At 27.3% G+C, this 13,693-nt stretch overlaps 2 protein-coding genes across 2 annotated transcripts; both read left to right on the top strand.

Annotated features, from left to right (window-relative positions):
• The first annotated feature begins 2,303 nt into the window (after positions 1–2,303).
• LOC134835322 (uncharacterized) lies at positions 2,304–10,207 on the top strand. Its single transcript, XM_063850195.1, has 6 exons — positions 2,304–2,346; positions 2,412–2,616; positions 5,006–5,108; positions 5,333–5,942; positions 8,996–9,078; positions 9,332–10,207. The coding sequence occupies exons 1-6, from the start codon at positions 2,304–2,306 to the stop codon at positions 10,205–10,207; spliced, it is 1,920 nt and encodes a 639-aa protein (XP_063706265.1).
• A 979-nt stretch (positions 10,208–11,186) lies between these two features.
• Positions 11,187–12,046, top strand: LOC134835321 (uncharacterized). Its single transcript, XM_063850193.1, has 2 exons — positions 11,187–11,588; positions 11,648–12,046. The coding sequence occupies exons 1-2, from the start codon at positions 11,187–11,189 to the stop codon at positions 12,044–12,046; spliced, it is 801 nt and encodes a 266-aa protein (XP_063706263.1).
• The last annotated feature ends 1,647 nt before the right edge of the window (positions 12,047–13,693 follow it).

Genomic DNA, 13,693 nt, shown 5'->3' with positions numbered 1-13,693 from the left:
TACTATTTATGCATGATAAATTTGTTAAACAAGACCAATTAACACTTGCATTATTAGTCGATGAGACACAATTATATGATTGTAATATAAAAAGAAACGTGATAATACTTTGATGATTCATTCTTATTAATATTTTAAAATTGTAAATATAACTCAAATATTATTGTTTCAGGTAGCGCATCTTATATTGATAAGATTCAATGCGAATATAATATTAATTTCAAAACTACAATGAGATTTTATATATTTTACACTTTATGAACAAGGTTTCTATTTTTCGTGATTAATAAATAAGTGAACTAGTGAATCATCATGCACATTTTTATCTCTTTTGTTCCTTATCATTAAAAAAAAAAATATAAAACTAATTGTTCTTAAGAAAAAAAAAGCTTGATTCAAAAGAGCTAAACTACTAAAATATAAAAATTTAAAATAAACATGCAAAATTTTGTATTTGAAAATTTTATTCTATCATGTTAAATACATATTATATTACATCTACTTACATCTACTATCTAAATTATACATCTACTTTTTCATAGATACAAAGAAATAAAGAGACTAATTTTTTAAAATCGTCTCTGAACTGACTACAGAGACTATAAAAATCCAAATCTGATTGTCTTATCGTGAGGTCCATCCAAAAATAAGAAACTTTTACTTTAAGGACATTTTTTTCGCTTCATTTTTATAAATTTTTTGAAAGATTTAATTTTTTTTACCTACATATCATAAAATTTTGAAAAACAAGAAGCAAATCACCAAAGTTTCTTCTTTTTTTGATAAACCTAACGATAAACTATTTCTGTATTTAAAAAGAGTTAAACCGGGACTATTGTATTTTTTTTTTTATGAAATTGCTCATTTATACTTAATTGATTCAAATATCTATATTATAAAACATTGATTTACTAAAATTTATATTTATTTAATACAATATAATATAACTATCACCGAAATATATTTACATAAATGGAAAATTTTTAAATTTGCTCAACTGTCGTAGAAACTCTAAAAAGCAAATACTAATTCATATTTGAAAGAGATTCTAAAATATAACATTTTTTAAAACTAAAAAAATATTAAAAAATTAGCTATTACAGGCTAAACTGAATTAGCTTGTACAGTTTTGAAACTAAATTTTTCTTAAAGATAAACTACTGAAACTACTGGACAAAAGTTACACTTTCATCTTCGTATGTGTTAGCTGAGCTGAGATATTGAGGACTGAAGTTTGTATGAAATTGGGCAAATTTTGGTACCCTTCAGCTTCGAGATACGGCATCAACCCGTCAGTTTTTTCTAAATATTTTCCATTTTACGCAATGCACATGAACAAATTATAGTTTGTTGGAAAGGTAATGAAACAAGCTTTTTGGTGAGAGTTACAGATAGGCTTTGAATGTTAGGCTTTTTAGGCTTTTAAATATTTTTTTGTATAAATTTAAAAAAAAAATATTTTTTTTTATGATTTTAGACGAAAAATATTAGTTGTAAGCAAATTTATTCCGTGTTTTGAGAAGGAAAAGCTTCAAGATTTTTGTTCTCTTATTTTAAATTGTTAATATCCATTCTGAAAATGAATAATATGTAGTATGATTTAGCTCTTAAACTTTTTTTTTTGGTTAAAGAAGCAACATGATGAATCATTCTTGTACTTCAAGATAAAACAGCTAAAAAGTCTAAGTCATCAATTAAATTTTTTCGCGCTAAACATTCTTTGGGTCATAAGCATCACTTTTCTCCATGCTCGGAGACGCATAGTTTTGGAACCTACCAAATAATTTGGTAAAAAAAAAAGTAAAAAAATAAAATTCTAGCCAACAATACCTAATGTTTGAACTAAAAATTTTAAAACGTGAAAGTAGTGGTTTAAAAAAACTTAAATAAAATATTGATCGCTTCATGCACAATTGGATTTAAGTTTTTTTTTCTTTTGACACTGATAAACACTTATTCTTTTATTTTCGTGGTTTTTATACTAAGAAAATACTATAAATGCAAATAACAAATCAATATAAGTTTAGTCTTTCTTATAAACTCGTTTGAAAATCATGGAAAACCCAAAACAATTATTTTGTGGCATTTTGACATTTTCTATTTTATTCATTAATATAAGTAGTGCCCTTAATTCAAATACCATTTTTCCAGGAGTTAAACTTGTTAAATCGAGTGTTCCAGTAAAAGTCAATCTAGAAAAATCAAGCAACCTAGACTTATTTCAAAGGACATTTGATTTTCTTAAAACACATGAGCTAGAAGTTGAACTCTCTAGTTTCATAAATGAAAGTGAAATAAAAAATATGTCACGAAGTGCTAGTGATCTTAATCAATTTTCTACATCAGGTAAAATATCTTAAGGCGAGTTTAGTTATTATGTATATAATTTTTTTATTTTTTTACTGTATCAGAGGCAAGAAAAGGTCACAAAGGAGGTCTTGGTTATGTTTTATTAATGGGTGGAATGCTAGCAAAAACAATGGCTGCATTAGGTTTTGGTGGAGTTGCTATGCTGGCATTAAAAGCTTTAGGAGCATCTTTAGCAGCATTATTACTTTCTTCAGTAGTTGGATTAAAAAAACTAGGCGAACAAGGTCATCATGAAAGTCACGTTCAGTACCTTACAGCTGACCATCGTAGGAAAAAAAGAAATGTTTATTAGATTTATAAACTAAATTGAATAAATGAAATAATTCGATAAGCCTCGCAAATGATTTATACTTTTTTTAAACATTTATTGCTTTTTCGTAATTATTTATTGCTTATTAATAAATATAATATAATATGATGAATCAAATTAAAAAAAAGTCTTCTATTACTTTATTACAATTCTATGACTTTTTTTCTATTATAATTTTTTTTTTGTTTTTCCTTATTTTTCAGTTGCTAAATTTGTCTTACTGATTTGTCCTATTAATGTTAGAAACCAGTTTTTATTATTCAAGAATATTTACAAGAATGTATTTAAAAGTTGGTTCCATATATAGAGTAGTAGGTCATCTATGTGGTTGAGAATATTTTTGTATAATTGTATATATGTAGTTACGCATGTAGCATTTCTCTCATGGATGCCAATAATAACACGCAGTAAAAATCATACTTTCTGGGCATATATAATCATTTAAGATTTAAAACTAATTTACACTTTTTTGTTGGTCAGAAGTAGAATATTTTTTTTTAGCCAAAAGAGAATTTTATTAATGAATTAACTACTGTGTAAAGATTTTTTTTACTAAAGATTTAAATAAATTTTAGTTCTTTTTCACACAGACTTTCAATTTCGTAATTATATTGTTACATTATTAACTTTCTTTTGTTCATGCTTAAAATTATGTGTACATACACAACATTACTTTTTTTTTATTTATTTTAGTTTCACTAGTAAAATGACCATAACCTTGACATTAAAAACTTGTTTTATACACATTTCTTTTTTATTTTAATACGTCATTGTGAGTTTGAAAGTATTCGTGATTAACACGAATAATATCTTCATACAATATAAAAGCGAGCAAATGATAAATATTTTAATAGTTTGCTATGAGTAGTCATGTAAGCATACGAAATAACTCATACTACATCAATAAATAAAATTACATGTATGATTTTATATCCGGTTAAATATATGTTTTTACATTTGAAAATGCTTCAAATTGTTTTGTATTGCTCATTCGAAATTTTATGAGAAAAAAATTTAAATGCCTATGCTATGAAAAAGTTTGAAGCTATGCTAGATCATCATAAACTACAATTGTTTTCCTATAGAATTAATCTACTGTGACAAGATTTTTAATGTACAAACTCATAAATATTATTTATAATTCTACCGATTGAAATTTCTAAGTTTATTTTTTTTAACAAGTAGAAATATTTTTTCTGATATTTTTATGATAATCTCTCATGTAATTTCAATTTTCAATAAAAAAATGTGGATTTAAAAAAATCTCAATCGAATTCAAATACATATAAAATATATGTTAATATTACGTTTCTTCATTGGTACTCCGGAAAAAAAAACCCAAAATCTCGACAATATCAAAACCCATTTACGTTCAAAAACGTCGTAATAAAAATTGTGATTTTAATTTTAATAATTAATTTAACGTATTATTTTACCATCTTTGTTTTTATTATTGTTTAGTATAGTTAAATTTATTTAATATTAAGATTATATTTAATATTATATTATATTTAAAATTATTCTGCTACCCCAAAATTTTATAAATGTATGCAAAATTATATATATATATAATAATAATATATAATTATTATATATAATTATATATATATGATGAAAATAAAGTAAGATTTGTAGAGAAATCACTTTACCATTGTATTTTCCATTGTTTTTTGTCTTCAAATATATTTTTTTAAATTTGTTGATTGATCTGTCAGCGATAGGAATTTTAAAAATTTTGTGACAATGAATTAATCATAAGACACATTAGTTATTTAAAAAAGCTTCAAATAAAAATTTCACCTATATTTTTGTTTTCTCGCTTTACATGTCAATTTAAATACGTGTATATTTATACGTTTGACAGAAATATGATAATTTTATAATATGTATGTTATTTAGCAAGCATCACTCATGAAGAAGAAATGTATTGGTAATTTGGTGAAATTTTGGAACGCATCCAAAAATTTAAATTATTGTTTTATTATACAGCATCGTCATCTCATTATGATACATTCTGTCTTTTATCTTCTTTGTATTTGTACTTAAGGTATTATAATATATACATATATGTGAAACTATAATAATAATAATTTTGAATACACAAAAATGTTTATCAATTCAAAAAAAAAAAAAACGGTGGGGATAAAGGCGTTGTTAAACGCTAGTTTTTTTGAGAAAAGACGTTAAAAAGATCATGTATATAAACGAAAATTGTCAATTTATCGTTAGTTCTATTCCAATGAGCACATCAATCCAATAATATAAAAAATATTTAGTTTTATTCAAATATTTTTGGAAATTTAAACAAATAAAAAAAATGCTTAGCAAAGTAGTTATTTTAAGCGCCTTGTGCTTACTTGCAGTTGCTGCAGAATCATCATTTAAGGAATGTCTTGAGCAAGACTCGATCTCTTGTGTTCAAATGACGGTACGAATATAAAAAATATTTACATATAAATGATCAAATAAATTCAAGATAAAAGTGAAAAGTGGCTTAACGTACAAAAAATCAGTACAAAAAAGGATTAAAATTAAAAAAAAATATAAATAACAATTGCTATACAAAAATATTAAACTAAATAGTGAACATTTTTTTTACCGACTGCACAAACAAAAATACAAAATAATAATAATATTTTATGTTTTATTTAGCTATTTCGTAAAGCAAGAGACTTCTTTGATCAACAAGACATTTCTGTCGTAGATGGGTTGTCATTCAAAAAAGATTCAGTTCGGGGTGCACGCTCTATTCCCGTTGACACTTCTGCAATTGAAGCTGCAAATACAATTGAATCACGTGAAGATGCTTTGGAAAACTACGTTTCTGAGAGAGCAATGAATTTCTTCCAAGAGCGTTCTTTGAATCTTGATATGATGACTGTCGGTCGTGCAGTCTCACAAGCAATTCCAGAAGAAGTAAAAGAATCAATGCGCTCAATGGTTGGCGAAGCACGCAAAAAGAAGAAGAAGCTCCTCAAGAAATTGGCACCTCTCTTGGGATTAGTCAAACTTAAGGCTCAAGGACTTATGTTATTGGCTCTCGTTGGAATTGCTATTATCGCTAAAAAAGCTTTAGTTATTGGAGTCATCGCTCTGGTTTTGGCCAAATTGGGACTTGTCAAAGCTATCATTGCCAAGGTCAGCTCTAAAGCCGGAGGTGGCGGTGGTGGAATCGCTGATCTTTTAGGAGGATTAGGAGGAGGCAGCAGCAGCAGCTCTGGTGCCGAGGCCGTCGCTTACCAAGCATATGCTCCCCAAACTGGTTATTAAGTCCAAACTCTCATTTATTACTGTTCTTTTTTCAGTCATACTTGTTTTATTACGTAGCTATAAAGCTCTTGTTTTCTAAAGAAGAAAGAGTTGTGATCAATTGTTGATCGTACATCGCTAGTCTGAAATCTTTTGCCATACTACAGAACTGATAGTACTATGAAATAGTTTTTAGTGATACTTCTGTACAAATAACACTAAATTCCAATTAATTTTAGTTTACTTAAAATAGTTTCTCTAATGATATTTGATATTTACTGACTTCTAGTCTTAGTAGCAATGTTGTTACCGTTGATTTTAATAATTAACAAAATTTTATTTTTTATACTCATCTTACTTAAGTCTTAACAGAAACATCATAAAATATGATGACTAATAATTGACATTTTCGTCAAATTTAATTTATTTTATTTATTTATTTATATTTAAAATAAACTGGAAAATAATAAAAAATTATTAAAAAGAAAAAGTAATACGTTTTAGTTCAGCCAATTCATCGTTATGCTTAAAAAAAATTATGGTTTTACTTTATCAACTCTATTATAGAATGGTTAGGGTAACAAACAAAACAAACAAAAAATATATAAGAAAGGTCATAGTAAAAAAAAAGTAATTTGGTTAAAAAAATTCTTACTTTACAATCAAAGTCTCTCATTGCAAAGATTCCCATTTGATACAACTTGATTTTACATGGAAGAATTAATGAAATAACACCAATTAAAAATACACTAGCCTAATTAATGACCCATCAAAGAAATTGCCTGGATTCGAAGAAAGGAGAGATGTTTGGATGAAACTAAATAGAATCAGGTCATGTTGTCGTTTGCAAATCATTACTGCACCGATAGGGAAAATCAATGTGATCCTAATCTTTCCTTCCTAATATTAATCCTTCATGTGATTGCGGTGCGGCAATTTGAACAATGGACTAAATTGCATTGCAACATAGACGTTGCTGCAATCGAAGAGTTACATAAATGCCCAAAATAAATTGTCGATTGGATCTCCCAAATGTCTGCAACTTTTAAAAACATTTTTTTGAAAAAAAACCCTTCGTATATTATACGCAGATTTGCAAATTAAAAATAGATTTCAGAATATTTCATTTTGAGAATTTCATAAAAATAACCCAAAATAACTGTCAAAAAATTTAAGTTAAAAAATAAGTTAAGTAATTTTGAGAAAATTTTATTGTTTGGGAAGAAAGTTCACGTAAAAACACGATTTCAATAAATAAAAATTGAAAGATTTTTTTTTTAAATTGGATTTTCAACTTTTGAAATAAGACTTTATTTTTAATAAATATTTAATAATAATTCCAAAATATTTTCCAACCTTCCATGTTTAATATATATTTTTACATTTTTAAATATTTTTCGTTTGGCAGTATCAAATCAATTTTTTTTTAAAACACATTGCTTTATTTTCTACAGTCGCAGAAAAATTAAACTAATGAAAAAAAAAATTCGAAACGTATGTTTTTTAGTCTTCTTTAGACGTTTGTAAATAATTTAACAATTTAAAAGAACGTATTATGGCGCCATCCATTTACGGCGTCGGATAAAAAAGGACATTTTTTTTATCCCCAGCCCCCCCCCTATAATCGAAAACCGTCGAAATTTAAAGACTCCCCTAATTTACGACGTATTTTTTAGTAAACCCCCCTCCCCCCGCTTACAAAACAAAATTGTTAAAAATTAGTTTACATACGATAATAATAATAGTTCAAATTTATATGGAAATTTGTGAAAAATTGTACATGTTTTCTCAGTGAGTTAAAAAACAGATCAAAAAAGTTTGAAGCGCTTAAATATTTCTGAGAAATTGAAACAAAAAATCTTAACTACAGAGAATTTATACGACGTCGTATTTTTCTGTTTACCCCCCCTTCCCCTACGTCCAAATCCATCGGAAATTCATGGACCCCCACCCCCCCTCAAACTTCCGACGCCGTAAATGAATGGCGCCTTATGACAACGTTATATTGTTTCATTATGGAAATTCGACATAATTGGCAAGACAAGACGTTTATTTGAGGTACATATTTTTTTTTAAATTGAAATAAATTATATAGATAAATTATATAATTATAAGAAAAATCTTAAGAAGTAAACGATTTTTTCAAATTTAATTCATGACTGTGACCGAAATGATATGATTTGAAGTGATATGCATTAGATATGACGACATAAATCGTCTAAAAATCAGGGCAGCACAATTAATTAAGATAACATTTGTATTACTATTAATAGACGCACAGTAAATCATTTTTCTGTATTAAATTGAATGCGCAGAATCGCACCCTTTCGAAGATTAGTCCTTAACAGATAAAATCTACATAAATATTAAATTCAATATAAAAAAAAGTATTTAAAAAAAGTAAGGAATATATGTTATTTAAATTCACCTAATGACTATATTCTTTTGTATTACATAATTTTATTATCACTACAAGCTGTTAAGCTTTTTTTCAGTTTTAAGTTTCAGTATTTATTTTACTATACATGTTTTCTATGGATGGAAATATTAAATTACATTTCACTTTTTCTGATTTTCAAACATACACAGTGTATCTATGTCGAGAATAGAAAGGAGATAGTATTAATAGATGTGTATATTTAATGATAGGTACACAAAAATATTACATCAAGTTCACTATCACCTTATAGTGTTGTCATAAACTAATATTTGTTTCATTCGGTTCAATTTCAAGATAAATAAATTGTTTTATTATAATTATATTTTTTCTCACCGTTTATTTAACCACTTCGTTAGTATTCCCTGAGGATTGGGTGCATTCAAGATTGCTCATCGATGGACATCAATGATTTTTTTCAAAAAATTTTTCATTGAACGCGTTTAAGTTATATAAGATGGATTGTTCGATTTAAAATCAATCGATCATAAATCGTTAAAATATATCATAAAAGTCAAAAATATTAAACAAAAAATTTAATTATGATGGAAATATATCAGAAAAAATCATGATTGAAGCGATGAGTTACCCATTGTCTTGGGTAAGTTTTTGAAAAAAAATTATTGCAGGTTCAGATAAGCCGGTTCAAAATGACTTTAAGCACTACATTGATCGTGGTCAAGTTCAACCATTAGCAAATGGTTTTTATAAAGTAATATAATGTATGGTATTCACTTGTGTTATGATTTTTTGTTTTATTTTAAAAGTGCACAACAGCACATAGAGCAAAAGATCATTAAGCGTACAATTTAAGAAAAAAGAAAGGTGGGGAAATATAAATATAAGTAACATATAAATTCGACGTATACTTTATTTCTAAAATCATTATCAGTTTGGACTTAGTTGACTATTTGTTTTAGACAAGTTTTAAAGCAGTATACTCTTTTTCCTATTTTAATCCTTAGGTTAAACCCTTAAAATATAACAAAATGACAAATTTTTTAAAAATTGTTTGCATTGTCACTTTTGCGACGGTAGTAAGTGCACTACCTACTGAAGATTTTCCAGAAACCGCAAGAAACGCAATAAATACCGAGAATGAGTTGATGGACAGTATATACACTGATTGTGTTCGAAAAGATTCGGTGAACTGTGTTAAATACAAGTTATTTTCTATCGTAGATAAAATTTTGGACAAACGTGACACTTTCGCTGTTACAGAAGGTGTTACTGTTGTAAAAACAGCGAAGACTAATGAAAAAGAGGGATCTCCACGAGGATTAAATGAAAACAATTCATTAGAATCAATGATTCTCGGACGCATTCAAAACTATTTGCAAACACACACAATAAAAGTAGAACTGAAGGGTGTCGATGTAGTTAATGCAATAAGTTCAACTTCTCGAGCACTTGAAGAAGTGTCAAATAGTTTTTCAAGTGGTGGTTCAACTTCAGAAGAAGCCAGAGGCAAAGGAAAAAAAAAGGCTAAGTTATTAGGACCACTTCTTTTGGCAGTAGCATTGAAAGGTGCTGCTCTCATTCCTTTAGCCTTAGGAGCTATTGCTTTAATTGCTGGCAAAGCGTTGTTAATAGGAAAAATTGCACTGGTATTATCAGCAATAATTGGTTTGAAAAAATTGCTGTCTCAAGAAAAGCATGTAACTTATGAAGTTGTTGCTCATCCACACCATACAAGCTCACATAGTTCCAGTCACAGCGACGTTGGAGGATCGGGTTACAGTTCAGATGTTGGAAGCTACGGTTCTGGAGGTGGTAGTCATGGATGGGGCCGTTCTGCAAATGCACAGGATATTGTGTACAGTGCGTACAAATCAACGTAATAGATATATTAGATAAATAACTGTTCTTAACGTTATTTCATTTTTTTCTATAATCTGTTATTTATTAAAATTATTTCATTTTAGGTATGCTTTTAAAATAATATTTTGATATTATAATTACTTAAATTTATAATAGTATCTGTCTGTATTTATTTCATTTCAAGTACCTCATGTAAGCTACATATTTATTTAAGTAGAATATAAATCTATTAAAACAAATAATGAGCTTTTTTCTTTCTAAAACAATGCATTAAAGTTTTCGTAAAACCTACAATAGTCCAACCTATTTAAAACAAAATTGATTTTTTAGATATTTTTTGATCTTTTAGACATTTTTAAAAATGAAGAGACATTTTCTAATTTTAGATATTCAGATTCATTATTTAAATAAGTGTTAGATGTTTAGAAAGAATAACAGGTAAGTGTCAGAATTTTAGGGTTCAAAATAATCACTAAGAGGTTTGTATGATATAAAAATAAACTTTCGGTTTTCTCCAAAGTTAAAGCTAAATTTATATGTGTTTGTTTACAAGTGCAAGAAAAAAAAAATAGAAATTTACTATACATACATACATTTTTTTTCAAATTGCTATCAGGTACAAAACAGGTAATTGGCTATCATTAGTGATACTAGTAGGTTTATGGTCTGCTTTATGAGCGTTAATAGAATAGAACGAATAACTAGATACACACGAAAGATACGATTACTTTACATCATGCAGCAATGAATTATGGAAACGCAATGTTGTTTCTATTACAGCGAAATGAAAAATGCTTATCTAGTGCATATGATAAAAAGTGGGGAAATGCATAAAAAATGAAAATGCAATGAGTTGATCAAGTATATAATATGAAAACATAACACTTTTTAGTTGCAGTAATAGCTTGATCGTTTAAGAAAAAAGACTTAGATGCAAATAGAATATTAGAATATAAAATATACCTTTTTTTTCGTTTGTAAAATTTTATTCAATAAAAAATGTTAAGATTCAACTTTTTAGTCATCTGCAGTGTTTTGTTTTATAACAATGCTTTAGCAGACACTGAAAATATCGAGAATGATATAAATGGTAGATCTATTGGGGACATTAAATATTTTTATGACACTTATAGAGAGTGTAGTGCATCACACTTAACCACATGTTTAAAAGAAAAGGTTTTGCTCATAATGGATCGTGTTAGCAGATCTGCACTAGATATCAAGTTAATTGATGGTGTAGTATTTGTGTCAGACGACCAAGCAAAATTTGATGAGCCAAGCATAAAAACTAAAGAGGAGTTAGAACAAATATTACCACGTGCCTTGGATGAAAAAGATAGAGCGTTGAACAACATGATTTTTGACAAAATTGTTTCCTTTTTCCAACGACACACCCTGCAGGTATATATTAATTAATAAAAAAAATATCAATGCAGTATTCAAACAATAAACAATTTAAGGTTAAATTCCCGTCTATTGATGAAATGGATCGGTCAATGGAAGCAAGAGCAGGAGGAAGTGGTGGAGGTTTTGGCGGAAACAAAGGTGGTTTTGGAGGAAACAAAGGTGGCAAGGATAAAAAGAATGGTCATTGGATTATGATTCCTTTGTTATTAGGAAGTACTTTAGTGCCTTTGGCATTTGGAGCTTTAGCCCTTTTAGCTGGAAAAGCATTAATCGTATCTAAATTAGCATTGGCTTTAGCTTCAATTATAGGTATAAAAAAACTAATTTCTGGTAGTAACCATCATCACGAAGCTGCACATGAGGTAGTTGTATCGGGTGGCCATGGCTCTGGATGGGGTCGAATTGGAAATTATAATGGACAGAATTTAGCTTATAATGGATATACACCATGAAAATAATTAATTATGTATTTTAAAAATTATGCTAGGTTAACAACTGAATGATTCTCATTTTCCAAAGCTTTTAGACTGTTATGCTATTGTTACCTGTATATATAAAATATAATATTTATATATTTATTTTGTCCTAAACTAAAATGAAAAAAACCTTATTTATATTTGTAGTAAAAACAATCTTAATTTATCAGCTAATAAAGATTATAATTGTTACTTATTTCACTTTCAATAGGATTTAAACCCTTATTAAGTATTGCAAAAACTTTCGTTTGATTCTTTTGGAAAAACAGTTTAATATAAAACACTAATGAAAAATTCAATAATCACAATCTAATTTACACTATTTTTTATCAATTTGAATATGAACTTTACTTACGTACTGTGTGAATAGGAAATACGTTTCCAAAATCGGTCCCTATGGAAAACTAACTAACTGATTTTTTAACGAATCTCACGTGTCGTATTTAGAAAGAAATTTTCTTAATTTTCGAAGAAGTCTCTCATATGCCACTTGATCGTCTTGATTTTTACATGCCAAACTTTTAACATCATAAAAATAGGCCAAAAGATTCGCAAAACAAAAATTGATTGATGGTTTTTGTTAAATTAGCATGGATTTGAGTATCAAATTAGATAAAATTGTAGGTGATGAATGCAAAGATGAATTTATGCTCTTAAAAAATAGTTAATATCTTAAGTATGTGTGATACAGATATTTATGTATATAAAGATAATTTCAAAATATTTTTAGTTTGTAATATAAAATTTAAGTTACCTGTAGGTTTCAAAATTGTTATTTATTCTCTCTCTCTCTTTACTATGCTTTATTTTCCCATAATAATATAATGTTTAAATTAAAAAATTAAATTCAAACTGGGGTAGCTGTTCAAAATTGTTATTTATTGATCAATTGAAAAAACGTTACAAGTACCGAACTACGCGCCAAACGTCTGTTTATTGTAAGCTGTATAAAAGCTACTTTGGTTCATGTCTTCGATGTTTATTATAATACACTTTCGTAATAAGTAGTACTAGAATATAAGAATCAAAGTACATGTAATAATAGACTGTAGTACAACAACCGAGGACTTGTAATGAGTAAAAATGTATAATAACATTAATAAACATATTCGTATGATATATTTGAAAAAAAAATTGAATAATGGAATGGTGATTACGTCAATGATAAGTTAATATAAATACGAGTAAGAACACCTTAATTTTTCATTAAATAAGAGACTTCCTTTTTTTAAGTCATATTAGCCCAAAATACATTAAGTGATAGTTATAACTAAAACTAAATAATAAGTCGTTCAAATATAAATGAAGTTAATAAAGCTAAAATAAGTCAAAATAATATAAGTGGAGTCTTTTATTTATTCCTATTGTATTTATTTATTCTATATATACATCGTAAATTAGGGATCTCGACGGTTTGCGAAAAATCGAACATTTTTGGACTTAACTCCCAAAAGTGTGAGCCAAACTTGATTTAAAAATGCTCTTTCTAACAATATATGTATTGTTACATTGAACAACAAATCGGCTCTATAAATTAAAAAAATTGTAAATTTTTGATGAAATTTCATTCGTTTTTCTATCGTTAAATCTGAAAAAATCAAGCGAATCTCAAAACTTAAAAAT

This window comes from Culicoides brevitarsis, chromosome 3 (genome assembly GCF_036172545.1).
Source record: "Culicoides brevitarsis isolate CSIRO-B50_1 chromosome 3, AGI_CSIRO_Cbre_v1, whole genome shotgun sequence".
Taxonomy (NCBI): Eukaryota; Metazoa; Arthropoda; class Insecta; order Diptera; family Ceratopogonidae; genus Culicoides; species Culicoides brevitarsis.
The sequence above is the reverse complement of the archived record's forward strand: the minus strand, read 5'-3'. Positions and strand labels throughout refer to the sequence as shown.

Excerpts from the sequence above, each read along its gene's own strand:
- LOC134835322 (XM_063850195.1), top strand. The coding sequence starts at position 2,304 with ATGTCACGAAGTGCTAGTGATCTTAATCAATTTTCTACATCAG. Across the intron at positions 5,109-5,332 it reads TCTCTTGTGTTCAAATGACG|CTATTTCGTAAAGCAAGAGA; the intron begins GTACGAATATAA and ends TGTTTTATTTAG. Across the intron at positions 9,079-9,331 it reads TAGCAAATGGTTTTTATAAA|GTTAAACCCTTAAAATATAA; the intron begins GTAATATAATGT and ends TTTAATCCTTAG.
- LOC134835321 (XM_063850193.1), top strand. The coding sequence starts at position 11,187 with ATGTTAAGATTCAACTTTTTAGTCATCTGCAGTGTTTTGTTTTATAAC. Across the intron at positions 11,589-11,647 it reads TCCAACGACACACCCTGCAG|GTTAAATTCCCGTCTATTGA; the intron begins GTATATATTAAT and ends AAACAATTTAAG.